The sequence below is a fragment of the Hyla sarda genome, chromosome 6 (genome assembly GCF_029499605.1).
Source record: "Hyla sarda isolate aHylSar1 chromosome 6, aHylSar1.hap1, whole genome shotgun sequence".
NCBI lineage: Eukaryota > Metazoa > Chordata > Amphibia > Anura > Hylidae > Hyla > Hyla sarda.
In genome coordinates, this window is record NC_079194.1 from 90535822 (window position 1) to 90552804 (window position 16983).

Below are 16983 nucleotides of genomic sequence, written 5' to 3' on the forward strand. Positions count from 1 at the left end.
TCACTTTACGAATTAATAACGCGAAAACGCTTTTACCGAATATTCTGATTCTGAGACAGTTTTTTCGTGACATATTCTACTTTATTTTGGTGGTAAATTTTCTGCGTTAATTGCACCCTTTTTTGGTGAAAAATCCCCAAATTTCATGAAAATTTAGCATTTTTCTAACTTTGAAGCTCTCTAATTGTAAGGAAAATGGATATTCCAAATAAATTTAATTTTTCTTCACTAACACAATATGTCCACTTTATGTTCGCATCATAAAATGGACATATTTTTGCTTTTTGAAAAAATTAGAGGGCTTCAAAGTAGAGCAGCAATTTTCAAAAATGTCATGAAAATTGCTAAATCTGAAGGGACAGATGTTACAGAACTACAACTCCCAGCATGCCTGTGCAGTCGAGGCATGCTGAGAGTTGTAGTTTGACAACATCTGGAGGGCTACTGTTTGGGCACCACTGTAACAGTGGTCTCCAAACTGTGACCCTCCAGATGTTGCAAAACTACAACTCCCAGCATGCCCAGACAGCCTTTGGCTGTCTGGGCATGCTGGGAGTTGCAGTTTGGCCCCCCTAGTGGTTGCCACAGTAAAGATCGATTTACTTTCACTTTCAATTCCCCCCCCCCCCCCCCCACTGTCGATTCCCTACCTGATCAGGATCCAGCAGGCTCCAGCGAAGATCCCAGGTCCCCAGGCATCTTCTTCTGCAGGTACGGCCTCAATCTTCTTCCCAGAGCCCCTCGACATCCTGGAGCGGGCAGAACGGGGGGTTGCCATGGCAACCCCCTGTCCTGCGCTGCCATTGGTCAGAACTCCGTTCTGAGTAATGGCAGGGGATAGGAGTAGATCGCAGCTTTGCGACCTCACTCCTATCCTTTAGGCTGATCGGGGCTGTTGCTGACAACTCTGATCAGCCCGGAATTGGAGAAAATCGCATGTCTGAATTGACATGCGATTTTCTCCGATCGCCGACATGGGGGGGTCTCAGGACCCCCCTGGGCGATGTGCCAGGGTGCCTGCTGAATGATTTCAGCAGGCATCCGGCTCCGGTCCCCAACCGGCTAGCGGTGGGGACTGGATTTCCCACAGGCGTATGGATACGCCCTCGGTCCTTAAGGGCTCGGAATGCAGGGCGTATCCATACGCCCTGCGTCCTGAAGAGGTTAAGTTATACTGTGGCCCTTGGAAGTGGACCAATCTGACAATGTGGCCTTATGACCATACAGGGTTGTGCACCTCTGCAGCAGAGTCATGCCATGTAATTTCATCCCCAACATGAAGGACAAATGGGACATTGTAGCTCTGTCTGGTTTCAATATAAAAGTTGTGCACCTTTTCACATTTTGCTATGCTACAACATTTTTGGGGCAAAAAAGAATCATGAAAGGGGTAGTGCAAGGTAATTATCAATAATATGAAATGTATTTTTGACCAGCCTGCTATTTTAATCCAAGTAATAGAAATATGTTGTACTGTATACTGTGTAGTATATGTCATTTGACATTTTTGTTGGCTCTTACTATTGGAGCGTGTTCTCTTTTGACACACTGTTTCAGTTCTGCATTCTGCTCACTTTTTCTCTGTGCTCTAAGCAATCGTGATTATTTGCTGTTCCTAAGGCGATAAATCATAAATATTACAAATGAAAGAGCTTTTTGAACATTTTTATTGCTTTTCTTGGCATGTGTCAGGCTCAGACCAGGTGTGTGTTGTCCACAGGGAAAGCCAGGAGCTGTCAGTGCCATGTACCAAGGGAAAGAATCAATTCACTGCACTTCTGTGGAGAACAAGACAGAACAAACCAAAAATGGTATCCAGTGCCCTGTGGATTTACCCACCCTTCTCCACAGAACACACCCATGACCCGAGCATGCATCAAAAGAGTATTTCTTTTTTTTGCTCCATTCTTTCAAATGGAAAAAAAAATGCAATTGCCAAAGTAAGTAACATCTCACTAGTTAGCTATTTCCATAGCAGTTTAGCCATAATGGAAGGTAACGGAGCTGACAATAACCCAGAATCCAGTATAAGTGTGTGTGTTGGGGGGGGGGGGTCAACATATAAGTCTGTCTAGACCACAACCCTATTCCATCTCTGGTGTGGATTCCTGGCAGTCATACTCTCTATATGATTCACATACAGTGTTTTCATACAATGCCAGCAATGAGTCACTGGCTAAATCCTGCAGGTGCTCTGGAAATTTAGGAAAGAGGTCAGCCTATGTCTTTACAATATTCACATGTGCTCATTGGAGCTGTAAACACTCACATTCTTCTACCTCAATCCTGGATGACTACAAGTCAGACTTTTATGAGCAAGCTTTAGAAACCTTTTAAAAACATCACTCTTTCATCTGAAACGGTCTTCATACCTGATGGAGGAGGCTGTACGACGACACATGAAGTCCCTGTGGGTCTGCACTAGGAAGATATAAGCATTTAGCACCCCTGTCTGTATGCAGTAGTATTGCAAATGTATTTAGTACAGAGAGAGTTGCGGGATGATCATGTTTATGTCTATGGGTGCATCAGGAGAAATATTTGGCAAATATGGCATCAGTACACAGGTCTTAATAGATGTGAACCTATGCAAAAGTGTAGAATAGGTGCAACAAGAAGTTAGGGTATATTAAAATTATAACAAAAAACAATAATTGTAAGCTAATGCAACTAAACTACAGCTGTCTGTTACCGCTATGCAGGAAACTGCTACCAAGTTCAGTTCAGGTGGTCCCTTGGGGTCCAGGCAGTCAGTGATTCTCACACTGTACTGCACTCAGCTATCTTTATCAGGCCCACAGAGACAAATGGAGCGGTAACACGCATGTTAAACTGCTACACTATTCAACCAAGGGCCCAACCAAGTGGGGGTCCCAGTGGTGGAATCTCTACCAAACATTCATCAGATACATGAGTGTTTTTGATGGAAAAACTCCTTTAAAACAAAGTATATTGCAAAATTGCTGATCTTTCAGTATAAAACGATTTAGCTTTGACAATCCATTTAACGTTGGTGGGAGCGATATCTAATTTAGAGGGACATTGCTTATAGGTTTCCTTTTCTTTTTTAAGCAATGTGTGAACTGATGGTCACTTATAGATTTTAATAAAAAACACAATATTAAATAAAAAAAAAAATAAAAAAAAAAAGAAGAGTCAGAACCGACCCTAGTGTTCTGAGAAAAATAAGCCAGCCCCATGGCTATCTGGCTGAAGTTTACCCCTTATCTCCTTAACATTCAGCCATGCCAACATTCATGTGTATAGGGAGGTCGGGAGGGATAACTGTCGGCAGAAAGAACATTCGATCTACAGTTATTGAAGGTGTATGGCCACCTTTAGGCTGGAAAGCCCTTATCTCTGCCCTTGAAGGAAGCACAGATTGAACATGTTGTATTTAAATATCCACAATTTTTTTTCACTCTAGGAAAATTTTACTCAGCTCTGGCATTGATTTTGTGTATATCTATGGTTTATATGCAATATTCTAAAAAAAATAATAATTATATATATATATATATATATATATATATATATATATATATATATATATATATATATAGGCCTGTAATTTTCATCATAGGTATACCTCAAATATGAGAGACATAATGAGAACAAAAAAAATCCATAAAATCACATTGTCTGATTTTTTAAGAATTTATTTGCAAATTATGGTGGAAAATAAGTATTTGGTCACCTACAAACAAGCAAGATTTCTGGCTCTCACAGACCTGTAACTTCTTCTTTAAGAGTCTCCTCTGTCCTCCACTTGTTACCCGTATTAATGGCAGCTGTTTTAACTTGTTATCAGTATAAAAGACAACTGTCCACAACCTCAAACAGTCACACTCCAATTTCCACTATGGCCAAGACCAAAGAGCTGTTGAAGGACACCAGAAACAAAATTGTAGACCTGCACCAGACTGGGAAGACTGAATCTGCAATCGGCAAGCAGGTTGGTGTGAAGAATTCCACTGTGGGAGCAATTATTAGAAAATGGACGACATACAAGACCACTGATAATCTCCCTCGATCTGGGGCTCCATGCAAGATCTCACCCCATGGTGTAAAAATGATCACAAGAACGGTGAGCAAAAAACCCAGAACCACACAGGGGTACCTAGGGAATGACCTGCAAACAGCTGGGACCTAAGTAACAAAGGCTACCATCAGTAACACACTACACCACCAGGGACTCAAATCATGCAGTGCCAGACCTGTCCCCCTGCTTAAGTCAGTACATGTCCGGGCCCGTCTGAAGTTTGCTAGAAAGCATTTGGATGATCCAGAAGAGTACTGGGAGAATATCATATGGACAGATGAAACCAAAGTAGAACATTTTGGTAAAAACTCAACTCGTCGTGTTTGGATGAGAAAGAATGCTGAGTTGCATCCATAGAACACCATACCTACTGTGAAACATGTGGGTGGAAACATCATGCTTTGGGGCTGTTTTTCTGCACAGGGACCAGGACGACTGATCCGTGTAAAGGAAAGAATTAATGGGGCCATCATGAGATTTTGAGTGAAAACCTGCTTCCATCAGCAAGGACATTGACGATGAAACGTGGCTGAGTTTTTCAGCATGACAATGATCCCAAACATACCGCCCGGGCAATGAAGGAGTGGCTTCATAAGAAGCATTTGAAGGTCCCGGAGTGGCCTAGCCAGTCTCCAAATCTCAACCCCATAGAAAACCTTTGGAGGGAGTTGAAAGTCTATGTTGCCCAGCGACAGCTTCAAAAAATCACTGCTCTAGGAGATCTGCATAGAGGAATGGGCCATTATACCAGCAACAGTGTGTGAAAACCTTGTGAAGACTTACAGGAAACGTTTGACCTCTGTCATTGCCAACAAAGGGTGTATAACAAAGTATAGAGAGGAACTTTTGTTATTGACCAAATACTTATTTTCCACCATAATTTGCAAATAAATTCTTTAAAAATCAGACAATGTGATTTTATGGATATGTCTCTCATAGTTGAGGTATACTTATGATGAAAATTACAGGCCTCTCTCATCTTTTAAAGTGGGAGAACGTGCACAATTGGTGGCCGATTATATACTTTTTTGCCCCACTGTATAGGTGTGTGTGTGTGTGTTTAGGTGCTACTTCGAATGCTGTTGAACGGACCCTTATTACAATTCTATTTCTAGGTCTTTAAAATCATGTCATTGATAATGTAGCAGTTTCTACAATTTAAGGTGTGGAAGTAGATAATATGTGTTGAGCTTCTTCCCAGCTGACAGGATATGAAACCCAGTAAAATAACTGGTCAAAAAATAGACATAGAATCAACACAGGGCAAGAAGAAAAAAAAATAGAGCAAACGAATACAACTACGGAAACTCAGCCATAGTAAATCATTAGCTGTGACAGAGGCCTCAACACCAATCTGTAGGAAAGATAATTTTTCAGAGCTGCAGAGTCCCTGACACTTCCTGCATGGGGAAGCCTCTTGGGGAATCTTTATATAGTGTATGCTTTGAGAAAAAAAAAAAAAAAATTATATATATATATATACACATACGCACACATACATACACATATATTTTATACAGTATATGTTCACATGTCGGACATGTATTTCCGTGGCTAAAATCAGAGGCCAAGCCATGGTTATGTGCTGCGAATGTTATGCACCGTGCAGCAGATACGCAGCGGATTTGCAAAACGATTAGCTCCAAAGTCATTCAATGTGGCTAATTTTCAGAGTCTCCGCTGTTGTTCAGAGTTTTTTTTTCTGCACTGAGATTCTGATACACTGAGAATTCATAGAAACATATAATGTGTCGGCAGATAAGAACCATTTGGCCCATCTAGTCTGCCCAATATTCTGAATACAATCTCATACGAATGATAGCCTTATGTCTATTCCTATATTATATGAAAGATAGCCTTATGCTTATCCCATGTATACTTAAACTTCTTCACTGTATTTGAAGCGACCACTTCTGGAGGGAGGCTATTTCATGCATCCACTACTCTCTCAGTAAAGTAATACTTTCTCATATTACTTTTAAACCTTTGCCCCTCTAATATAAAACTACGTCCTCATGCGGTAGTTTTTTTTTTCTTTTAAATATACTCCTTTAACATGGTTGTCACGCCCCCCTCCATTAATGTCTGTGGGAGCAGGAGTGACATTGTGGTTGCTCAAAAAGCATAGTCCAGTCTCTGCAGCGGATTACTGGGGTGCCGGGCCAGAAAACACAGGGAGGGGGTTGGGGGGTGTGCCGGGCCAGCGATCTCTGGCCCGGCACACCCCCCAACCCCCTCCCTGTGTTTTCTGGCCAGGCACCCCAGTAAAGGGGATAAGGTGTCTAGGGGCTGAGTAACCCTTTAACCTTTCCTGGTAAGTTTTATCCTGCAATCCATGTTCTAGTTTAGTAACTTAAGTAACTCTTTTTTTGAACTCTTTCCAAATCAGACCTAAATGAACATATCATTAGACAGATTAGTATTGTTTCCTCTGTGATGATTACATAGATCATGGTTGGTCCCTATTTGATCATCTTTTTATAATATTTCACAACCGCTGGTCATAAGGTATTGGGTGGCATTAGGCATCAATGATGAATCGCCCTCTTCATGGACTGACCTAAAGAGGATGGCATTGTCTTTTCAACCAATCCAGTCATAGAGTATCTAAAAATATTTGTCCACTCACATTATGTTACACAATGTTACGCCGAGCGCTCCGGGTCCCTGCTCCTCCCCGGAGCGCTCGCAACATCCTCGCTACGGCAGCGCCCCGGTCAGATCCACTGACCGGGTGCGCTGCGATACCGCCTCCAGCCGGGATGCGATTCGCGATGCGGGTAGCGCCCGCTCGCGATGCGCACCCCGGCTTCCGTACCTGACTCGCTCTCCCTCGGTCCTGTCCCGGCGCGCGCGGCCCCGCTCCCTAGGGCGTGCGCGCGCCGGGTCTCTGCGATTTAAAGGGCCACTGCGCCACTGATTGGCGCAGTGGTTCCAATTAGTGTCTTCACCTGTGCACTCCCTATGTATACCTCACTTCCCCTGCACTCCCTCGCCGGATCTTGTTGCCCTTGTGCCTAGTGAAAGCGTTCCCTTGTGTGTTCCTAGCCTGTGTTCCAGACCTCCTGCCGTTGCCCCTGACTACGATCCTTGCTGCCTGCCCCGACCTTCTGCTACGTCCGACCTTGCTTTTGTCTACTCCCTTGTACCGCGCCTATCTTCAGCAGTCAGAGAGGTTGAGCCGTTGCTAGTGGATACGACCTGGTTACTACCGCCGCAGCAAGACCATCCCGCTTTGCGGCGGGCTCTGGTGAACACCAGTAGTAACTTAGAACCGGTCCGCTAGCACGGTCCACGCCAATCCCTCTCTGGCACAGAGGATCCACCTCCTGCCAGCCGGCATCGTGACACACAAGCTGGGGACCCAAACCAGCTTGATTAATGTACGCTTAGGGTATGTTCACACTAAGGAATCTCTGCCCAGAGATTCTGTGTGCAGTGGACACCAACAAAATTCATCAACCCTAGGACCATGTGGACATTGATGATAATGAAGTCCACGCAGATGCCAGAAAAAAGAATTAACATGTTCGTCGGAGTCTGAAAATGTTATTTCCGAAGACAATATTAAGTCTGCTGCACCGGAATACTGCTTGTAAATTATGTAGTGTGAACGTATTTTTAGGACCCATTCACACGACCAACATATCCACCTGGAAAATTCCGGACGGGCATTCTGTGTGTGGCAGAGACGGACTGGATCAGTCAGCGCTAGAACCACTCAGAAATGTCTCCATAGACAGCTATTTATTTCCGAAAGGATTCCAATGAAATAATATGTATGGGGGAAAAAAACAAGAGACCAGAGGAGGCGCATCGTGTGATACCATTTGGGTGGTAATGGGAAGGGGAAGGTGAGAGAGATGCGGGGCTTGCAGGTCCCTTAGGTAGTGGCTGCTCACCTTGGAGCAAGTATTAAACTTGCATATCAACCCACATATGGGGTTATAAGATAGCCGGAACCTCTGCTAAGCCTGAGGTTACAGGTGAGGTAGAACCGTCTCCTGGAGAAAGTGGATAATCGTGGAAGAGCAAAAAACCTCCAAGTGGCGCCGCTGGTTACGTAGGAAGGTATAATAAACCAAATCCAGAATGGAGTGAAGTAAGAACTTGTTGATTTTATTGCATGAGGATAAAACCAATAAAAGCAATAAAAAGCGCAACAAGACAGGATTACGCGTTTCGGGGGATTCACCCCCTTCTTCAGAAATAATTAACATTTTGAATTTTGAATGTCCCTGTAAGTAGACAACTATCATCATTTATAGTTTTTTTTTCTGTTTTGAGTTTTGCAAAAGAGTGACATGTTTCAGTGGACCATGTTAACCTTAGTCATAAGAATAGCTAGGCTGGCACTACCCTATGATAGGGTCCTACTTAGTATGACTAAGGTTGACATTGTCGACTGAAACGAGTCACTTCTTTGTCTCCACTTGTGTCTGTGTCTTTTGGATTGAAATAAAATAAGAAGGTTTAAGTCAATCAATCTGCACTGGACCCTTTCTCTTATATTTATACCTACTGAAAAGCATAGAGCTTGCTGTGGTAGAGGATTACTTGGTGGTGGACAGATAAGGGTATGGGGCTGTTTTCAGGGTTTGTCCCTTTTTTTTTTAGTAAAGAGTTTATATGGAGATATTTCTGAGAATGGTCCCTTTAAGGTAACATTTTAGAGAAGGCCTTTTTCTTTTCCAGCATAACTTGTGCCCCTACGTAAAAAGCGAGCTCTATAAAGATATGGTTTGAAGAGTTTAGTGGAGGAACTCGAGAAGAGTCTGCACAAACCTCATTCCCATGGTCTGCAAAAACCTCATTCCCATGGTCTGCAAAAACCTCATTCCCATGGAACACCTTCAGGATGAGTGACATGTCCCTAAATGTATAGGAATAAACGTATCAATCAAGCTGGCATTTTTAATCTCTGATTACTCTGAAAAACCAGAGACTCCTAGAGTAATTCATAGTGTCTCATGATTGTGCGGTTTGCACCAATTTTATGCTGCCCAAGACTTAGAAAGCATAGAACTGATAACAGGTTCTCTTTAAATGGGCTCAAACCCATTCGGAAACACTCAAATAACTGGGTAAAACTCCATATTAACTGCACTGATTTTGTAATAGGATATCAAACAACTTAGGTTAGGTGTGATCCTTATACATTTTACCATGTAGTATAAAGAGTGCTTCAGCCTTCGGTACATGCAAGTATATCTTTGGCTACAGCTTCACCTTGAGATGAATAGAATTCTGATCAGGTAAATGGTGAATGTCTAAAAACAAAATGTTCTAATGTGAAAATCACATGAAATGAAAGAAGCAATGTCAAAAAAGAGTTAGGTGGCTTTTTGAACTTTTTAATATATGAAAGCCATTTTAGATGAATGAATTAGTTGCCATGACAACTTCTTTGTACAACAAGGACACCGTGGATATTCTATAAAAGATGTTTAATCTGAGTATTTTTTTGGCAGCTGTACCCATGCTTAGTTAATTTAGGCTGGACAATAAATGTCATTTGGTTCACAACAAAGCATATCTCATTCCCCATGTATAAATAAATGTACCAATAGTCGAGAGTCCTCTCTGTCTTGTTGACCTGTAGCTGATTAGAAAAATATTTAGCAACAGTTCTCTACAACTCTGATGTAGTCAAATAAAAACTTAAAGGTTCGATCATAATATCTTTGGTTTACAGTCTTGTAATAAAAAATAAATTGTTAAATAAGAAATTATTTAGTGACTACATAGGTAAAAAAATGTAATATACCCTGTTCCATAACATTAATATCATAACATTAATATCATTGACCAGTAAAGTGAATAACATTACATTTTTTACATCTGGAGATGGCAACAGGATACACTATGAGAAGAAGGAAAGTTGGCCGAGGCAGTTTGATGCCTAAGACAATGTTCTGATGGGAAACCTTGGGTTCTGAAATGTGGATATGACTTTGACATGTACCACATTCATAAATATTATTACAGTATTCCCTAATTCCCAAATGGCATGATAATACCCTGGCCATACTGCAAGCAATGTTCGGGAATTTGCATTAGCCTCCAAATTACCCTAAAGTCAATCCAATAAAACATTTGTGTGATATGTTGGAAGAACATGTCAAATCCATGGAGGCTTCCCTTTACAACTTCTATGACTTAGAGGATTCGTTGTCATCCTGTTGGTGCTAGATATTACAGGACACCTTTAGAGGTCGTGGGGGCAGAGATCTTTTGATGCCATAAGGAAGACCAACACAATATTAGTCAGATACTTAAAGGGGTTATCCAGGAAAAAACGTTTTTTATATATATTTGTACAGATTTGTAAATTACTTCTATTAAAAAATCGTAATCCTTTCAGTACTTATGCGCTGCTGAAGTTGAGTTCTTCTTTTCTGTCTAAGTGCTCTCTGATGACACCTGTCTCAGGAACTGTCCAGAGTACAAGAAAATCCCCATAGCAAACCTCTTCTACTCTGTGCAGTTCCCGAGACAAGCAGAGATGTCAGCAGAGAGCACTGTTGCCAGACAGAAAAGTACAACTCAACTTCAGCATATGATAATTATTGAAGGATTAAGATTTTTTTATAGAAGTAATTTACAAATCTAATACAAGGAAGAAAACATAAGTGCACTCACCGCTCAAGCGGAGTCAATTCGGTGTGTGAGAGGCAGGAAGAAAGCACGCAATCACGCGTTAAAATGCCGGCGTAGCCTTCGAGCGCCATACACCTGCACTGATGCTGTGATCCAGCTACCTGTTAACCGGACCCCTACATCGAATTGAGCGGTGAGTGCACGTATGTTTTCTTCCTTGTATTATATTTGATACTTCACTTCTCGTATGTGCACCCAGCAGAAGATGACTATTTAGGTTGCCGATACCGTGCTTCACCATAATTAAGGTGAAGTAACCACTTTGTGTGCCCTCTCCTTTCCCGTCTTACTAATATTTTAATTTACAAATCTGTTAAACTTTCTGGAGCCAGTTCCAGTTGACATAAAAAAAAAGCTTTTTCCTGGAATACCCCTTTAATGGTAATACCCAATTTAATCATAACAGTAAATACATAACACGTTCACTGTTCACATTGCTATGACTAGATGCCTATACAGTTCAATAATTCTGTCTCCGGTCTGGGACAGACATAGTAAAAATTTAAATGCATCCCCTTCTGTTCCATTTGTAAATGATCATATTCTGATATCATTCTCTCACAACAAGAGGAGCAATGTGACCCTGGCTCAATGCGGGCTCAAACGGGGAGATTTATCAAAACCTGTATACTCGAGTGAACTCTCCACCTGTCAATCCCTTCTTAGTGGTCTTCAACCTGCGGACCTCCAGACTACAACTCCCAGCATGCCCAAATGAACGTCCCTGTGCGTCGTCGTCAAGACAACATCACTAGTCCGGGGCAGGCCCGGAGCGCGGAGAAGAGGGCCCCCTCGGTGAAAATGGACTGCCCGGAACGACTAACCCTCCCCACAGGACGGTCCCTGCAGCATAGGTGGCCCGGACCAGCTCAACCTTCCTTCCCACCGAGGGGAGGGGAGTAGAAAACTAAAGGGGGGGGGGGGGTCTGGATGATAACGAAGGCCGCAGTGGTCTTCAACCTGCGGACCTCCAGAGGTTTCAAAACTACAACTCCCAGCATGTCGGACAGCCGATGGCTTGTAGTTGTAGTTTTGCAACATCTGGAGGTCCGCAGGTTGAAGACCACTGAAAAGGGATTGACAGGCGGTGATGATGAAGGGGGGGGGGGTGACGGGGGTCTGGATGATGACATGGGGGGGATGATGTATTTCCCACCCTAGGCTTATAGTCGAGTCAATAACTTTTCCTGGGTTTTTGGGGGTGAAATTAGGGGCCTCGGCTTATATTCGGGTTGGCTTATACTCGAGTATATACGGTATATATTATAGTAAGTGTGCACATATTTAACCACTTATTACTCTCTGGTAAGAGGACGTGGCCTGCTACCACTGGATGACGTGTAAATTATAATGTAGCTTTCTTCTGTTTTATCCTTGGACATGCTACATCTGTCCAACTCCCCTGGAGCATCTGAAAATATTATTTTAGCAATATGGCCATATGGTGAGCAAATGCTGTGATGGGACATATTCTGTGAAAGTAATATAAAATACTTGATATTATTTCCATATTTGTTAGATACAGTTTTATCCCATTTTACATTAACATACTTTTATTCAGTGACTGACAATAGCGCTGTACTGCCCCACAGTGGGCTCTAGCTTCTGCAGCCAATGAAAATACAGTAAACGTGAGATATATACATATCTAAAGACTGCATGAATACGATATATTTTGAGCATTTATTATTTATTTTTTTAAGTTACAGCTGTATAAGTTGAAGAATAGGAAAATTTAATGAAAATCACAGGAGCGATTCCTAAAGTGAGTCAGAGCCTCCTAGTGGTTCAGAATGGTAAAACGACTCAGAGTCAATGATTCGCACACAGAATATGTCATCTTTTACCCCATAATACTTTGATTTGGCCATTAGAGACTTTCAGTCTGATATTGTCAGCACTAATAGGAGTGTGACAGAATGTGCAAAAACATTTTTTAGTTATTTGACCGAATAGGGCTCCAGTTACTATACATTTGTATAGTGAGACAATTACGCGAATGGTCATGATCAATATATTTCTCCAGGGTACCTGTCGCATATGAAAACCAAGTTCTAGGAATCCGTGAAATACTTAAAATCTTTGCAGAGAAGGGAATTTGGTAAATCCTGTTATCGAGCATATATTTTTTATGAGATTAAAGGCAGGTTTGGTAGTGGGGCATTTAATTCACCAGACAGCACCCCATTTAAAGTCAATGGTAGCAGGATCCCATTTAAAGTCAATTGTACCTGTCAGGATCTGATGTTATCCATTGCTACAGGGGGCGTCCAGCTCTGTTTGTGTCTGCAACAGAGCTCCCAAACGCATATGTGCACGTGGTCTCAGATTATTACAATTAGGGTCATTTAGCTTAGATATGAGGCTAACCATCAGCAGTCGATTTTTCGGTGTATAATTTATTGATAGAGATCACTCCCATGTTTTATATTATACCCAGGAGTGTTTTTATAACAAGGAGTCATCCTCTAGGTCTAGAGGAAAGAAGGTTTTTTGACCAACCTTGAAGAGGATTCTCTACAGTGAGACTATGTAACTTTCCGACAAAGGAAGTTGTCATGTGAACTCACTAAGGATACCCACGCACACATTAGACCAGATTAATGAGAACAGACAATGTAAAAAAAAAAATTTTTAACAATGAACCACCATTTTAGCCGCATGATGGTGGACTATTGTCCTCTGGTTGGTTTTCTATAATGCATTTAGGAAAGATCTACAAAATGTTCTTTTGGGAAAGAATGCTTTCAAAAGCTTATTGGTTCCCAGAGAGATCTTTCATCCGTCCCTCCAGGTCATTGATCATATATGGCCAATCTAAACAACTGTAAGGGTCAATTTAGGTTAAAATCAATCAATCATTAAACAATGGTCTACCTTTGAAAAAAAAAAGGTTCAGAATAGCACTGGTTTACCTTTTGGGGTGTATTATGTTAGGCTGGTTTCACATGGGCATAATATTGCTATATTTTTGTGTCCTTATTAAGGCTGCAGGCCCTGACCTGACCATGGGTCTGATGGACTGAACTAACAGCTGTCAGGTCACCAGTCGCATTGTCAGGCTGGGAGTTATGGACATAATATGGATGCATAAAAGTAACTGTACTATGCCCGTGAGTGGGGCCCCTTAGTTACTGGATTCTTGAGGATTATTGATCCAGGATTTTATCTCCTAACTTGAGAAAATATGGCTTCTAAGTCATGGAGGGTTTTTATTTGCTTCCCCCTAAATCATCATTGCAGGATAATAGGCTGAACAGATGTCTTTCTTTTCACCATTATTAACTGCATTATATTAGTACATGAAAGTAAAAAGGTTTCCAGTAACATTCTACAGCTGTACATTAAATGTATATTTATCCATATAGTTGCTGAAGGAAAAAAAATCTTACCCCTTTAAAGTTCCAGCTTTTAGGGGAAGAAAACAGCGAGAAAGAATTTGTGGGCTGCCATGTTGTCCTGTAGGGAGAGAGAAGAGAAAATAAACAATGTTTACTATGTACCTACCCGGCATAGCTCACAGTTAGAGATGAGCGAATTTACAGTAAATTCGATTCATCACGAACTTCTCGGCTCGGCAGTTGATGACTTATCCTGCATAAATTAGTTCAGCTTTCAGGTGCTCCATGGGCTGGAAAAGGTGGATACAGTCCTAGAAGACTCTTTCCTAGGACTGTATCCACCTTTTCCAGCCCACCGGAGCACCTGAAAGCTGAACTAATTTAGGCAGGATAAGTCATCAACTGCCGAGCCGAGAAGTTCATGACGAATCGAATTTACTGTAAATTCGCTCATCTCTACTCACAGTCACTCACCTAGCACAGCCTCACTATGTAACAATCTCTATTTCCTGACACGTTATATTACTTGTAGAGCTTTCCCCTAGGTCAGTAAACACTCAGTAAATAAATGCACTGACAATGGTGCTCAAAAGACATTCAATACCTGGGCAGCGTCACCTAAGCTGTGATGGTGACAGAAAACCATAACACAGGAGGACACTTCACGTAAGAAGATAAACTAGAGCTCGTGTCATCACCTTAAGGCTCATTTACTAGTTACTCAGAGCTTCAGCTATAACAGGAGCCTTTCTCCAAGTCAACCATTAAAGAAAACACCAAGGAAGAATGTTTTTACGTCCCAATTTTTAGGATGTTTAAAAATATATGTTGCATCCCAAACTATACATTAATCATAGTGCACAAGGTTATCACTGTACTTTTTCCTTACAAAGCTACAGAAGTTATAAAGAAATATAGTGAAATCTTACTGTAATATAAACCATTTGTTTAACTACTGCTATGTTCAGCATAGAATACCCTGGCCAGCTATTCCTAAAATGATGTAGTGATTGTCAGTACTTATTTTTTACTAAGGGATAAATATGATCCATAAACATTCTATGCTGCCTTACATTAGAGAGAAAAACATAGGAAAGCAGAATTCTCTATCAGTCCAAGCTATATATATATATATATATATATATATATATATATATATATATATATATATATATATATAAACATTGTGCCACTCGGAGAAAATAGCAAGTATCAAATACTACAGCAAACTTATTGTTGTGTATTTATGGGGGGGCTCCCACTGCCTCACCCAGAGTGACTTATCTGCCTGAATATAAGCATCCTCTTATTTAAAGTGTATTTTTGAGAGAAATACAGTGGTCCCTCAAGTTACAATATTAATTGGTTCCAGGACGACCATTGTATGTTGAAACTAGAGATGAGCGAAGTTACAGTAAATTTGATTCGTCACAAAGTTCTCGGCTCGGCAGTTGATGACTTTTCCTGCATAAATTAGTTCAGCTTTCAGGTGCTCCGGTGGGCTGAAAAAGGTGGATACAGTCCTAGGAGACTCTTTCCCAGGACTGTATCCACCTTTTCCAGCCCACCAGAGCACCTGAAGGCTGAACTAATTTACGCAGGAAAAGTCATCAACTGCCGAGCCGAGAAGTTCGTGACGAATCGAATTTACTGTAAGTTCGCTCATCTCTAGTTGAAACCATTGTATGTTGAGACCATTACTCTATGGAAACCTGGTAATTGGTTCTGAAGCCACCAAAATGTCATCCAAAAATAGGAATAAGTGAGGATTAAAGAAAATTAAGTAGATAACGAATATAGATAAAGCAAGTCCTTACATATAAACGTAAGAAAGATCTGCTGGAAGCTGTAATCACTGTCTATATCAGTGTTTCCCAACCAGGGTGCCTCCAGCTATTGCAAAACTACAACTCCCAGCATGCCCGGACAGCCGTTGGCTGTCCGGGCATGCTGGGAGTTGTAGTTTTGCAACAGCTGGAGGCACCCTGGTTGAGAAACAATGGTTTATGTAGAGGACAGGAGCTTCTTCAGGGTCCTATACAGTACACACAGTGTTCCAAATGGAGCCGCCCTTACTTGGTGTCCAAAGGAGCAGCTAACCCTGGCACAGGTAAGGAGTAGTACAGAACTTGTAGTTCCTCCCTGTACCGTAGGTGGCGCTACCAGACAGCCAGTCAGTGCTTGTACTTCTGTAATAGAGGTGATTTACCAGTAAAATGCCAATTCTGATTGGTCAGTTCCTCCAGTTGTGACATGTTTCACAGATCTGGACTGTCTGTACATTGTATGTTGAGTCTGGTTTCAAGTTACAATGGTCCAGAAAAGACCATTGTATGATGAAACTATTGTATGTTGAGGGATCACTGTATACAAAAACTCAACATGTGAACACAACCTCCGGGGAGGTTGTGAGCAGCCAGAAGAGATCTGGACTAAGAAAAGACTACTTTCTTTGACATCTTAAAAATTGTAATTTACTGGGGTCAGGCTGGTGATCCCATGACCCAGTAAAAGTAATTAAAATGTATAGATGCAGCTGTGCTAGAATGCAACAGATGCCCCTGTAGAACAAAAGATGGTAAGTAAGTATACATGATTTTGGGGGGAAAAACTGGAGTGCTTCTTTTATAGCTGATATTTACCAACAAGTGTACTATGCTGGAGGCATAGTATGTTGACAGATCTACTGTAAATAGAAAGTCCACTTTTACAACCGATTTTTTAAATATTTGTCAAAACCTGTCCAGAGGAAAAGTTGTTGAGTTGCCCATAGTAACCAATCAGATCACTTCTTTCATTTCTCAGAGGCCTTTTAAAAAATGAAAGAAGTGATCTGATTGGTTGCTATGGGCAACTCAGTAACTTTTCCTCTAAACAGGTTTTGATAAATCTCCCCCAATAAGTCTGCTATGATTATTATTTGAAAATCATATGTCTACA

General features: G+C 41.4%; 1 protein-coding gene across 2 annotated transcripts in view; it reads right to left on the minus strand.

The window, feature by feature from the left end:
• The window catches only part of ARHGEF3 (Rho guanine nucleotide exchange factor 3), a 420133-nt gene that overhangs the window by 196967 nt on the left and 206183 nt on the right, over positions 1-16983 (minus strand). For both annotated transcript variants that reach the window (XM_056524425.1, XM_056524424.1), the window contains exon 2: positions 14095-14161. In XM_056524425.1, the coding sequence (XP_056380400.1) occupies positions 14095-14161 (67 nt within the window). The remainder of the gene's footprint in view (positions 1-14094; positions 14162-16983) is intronic.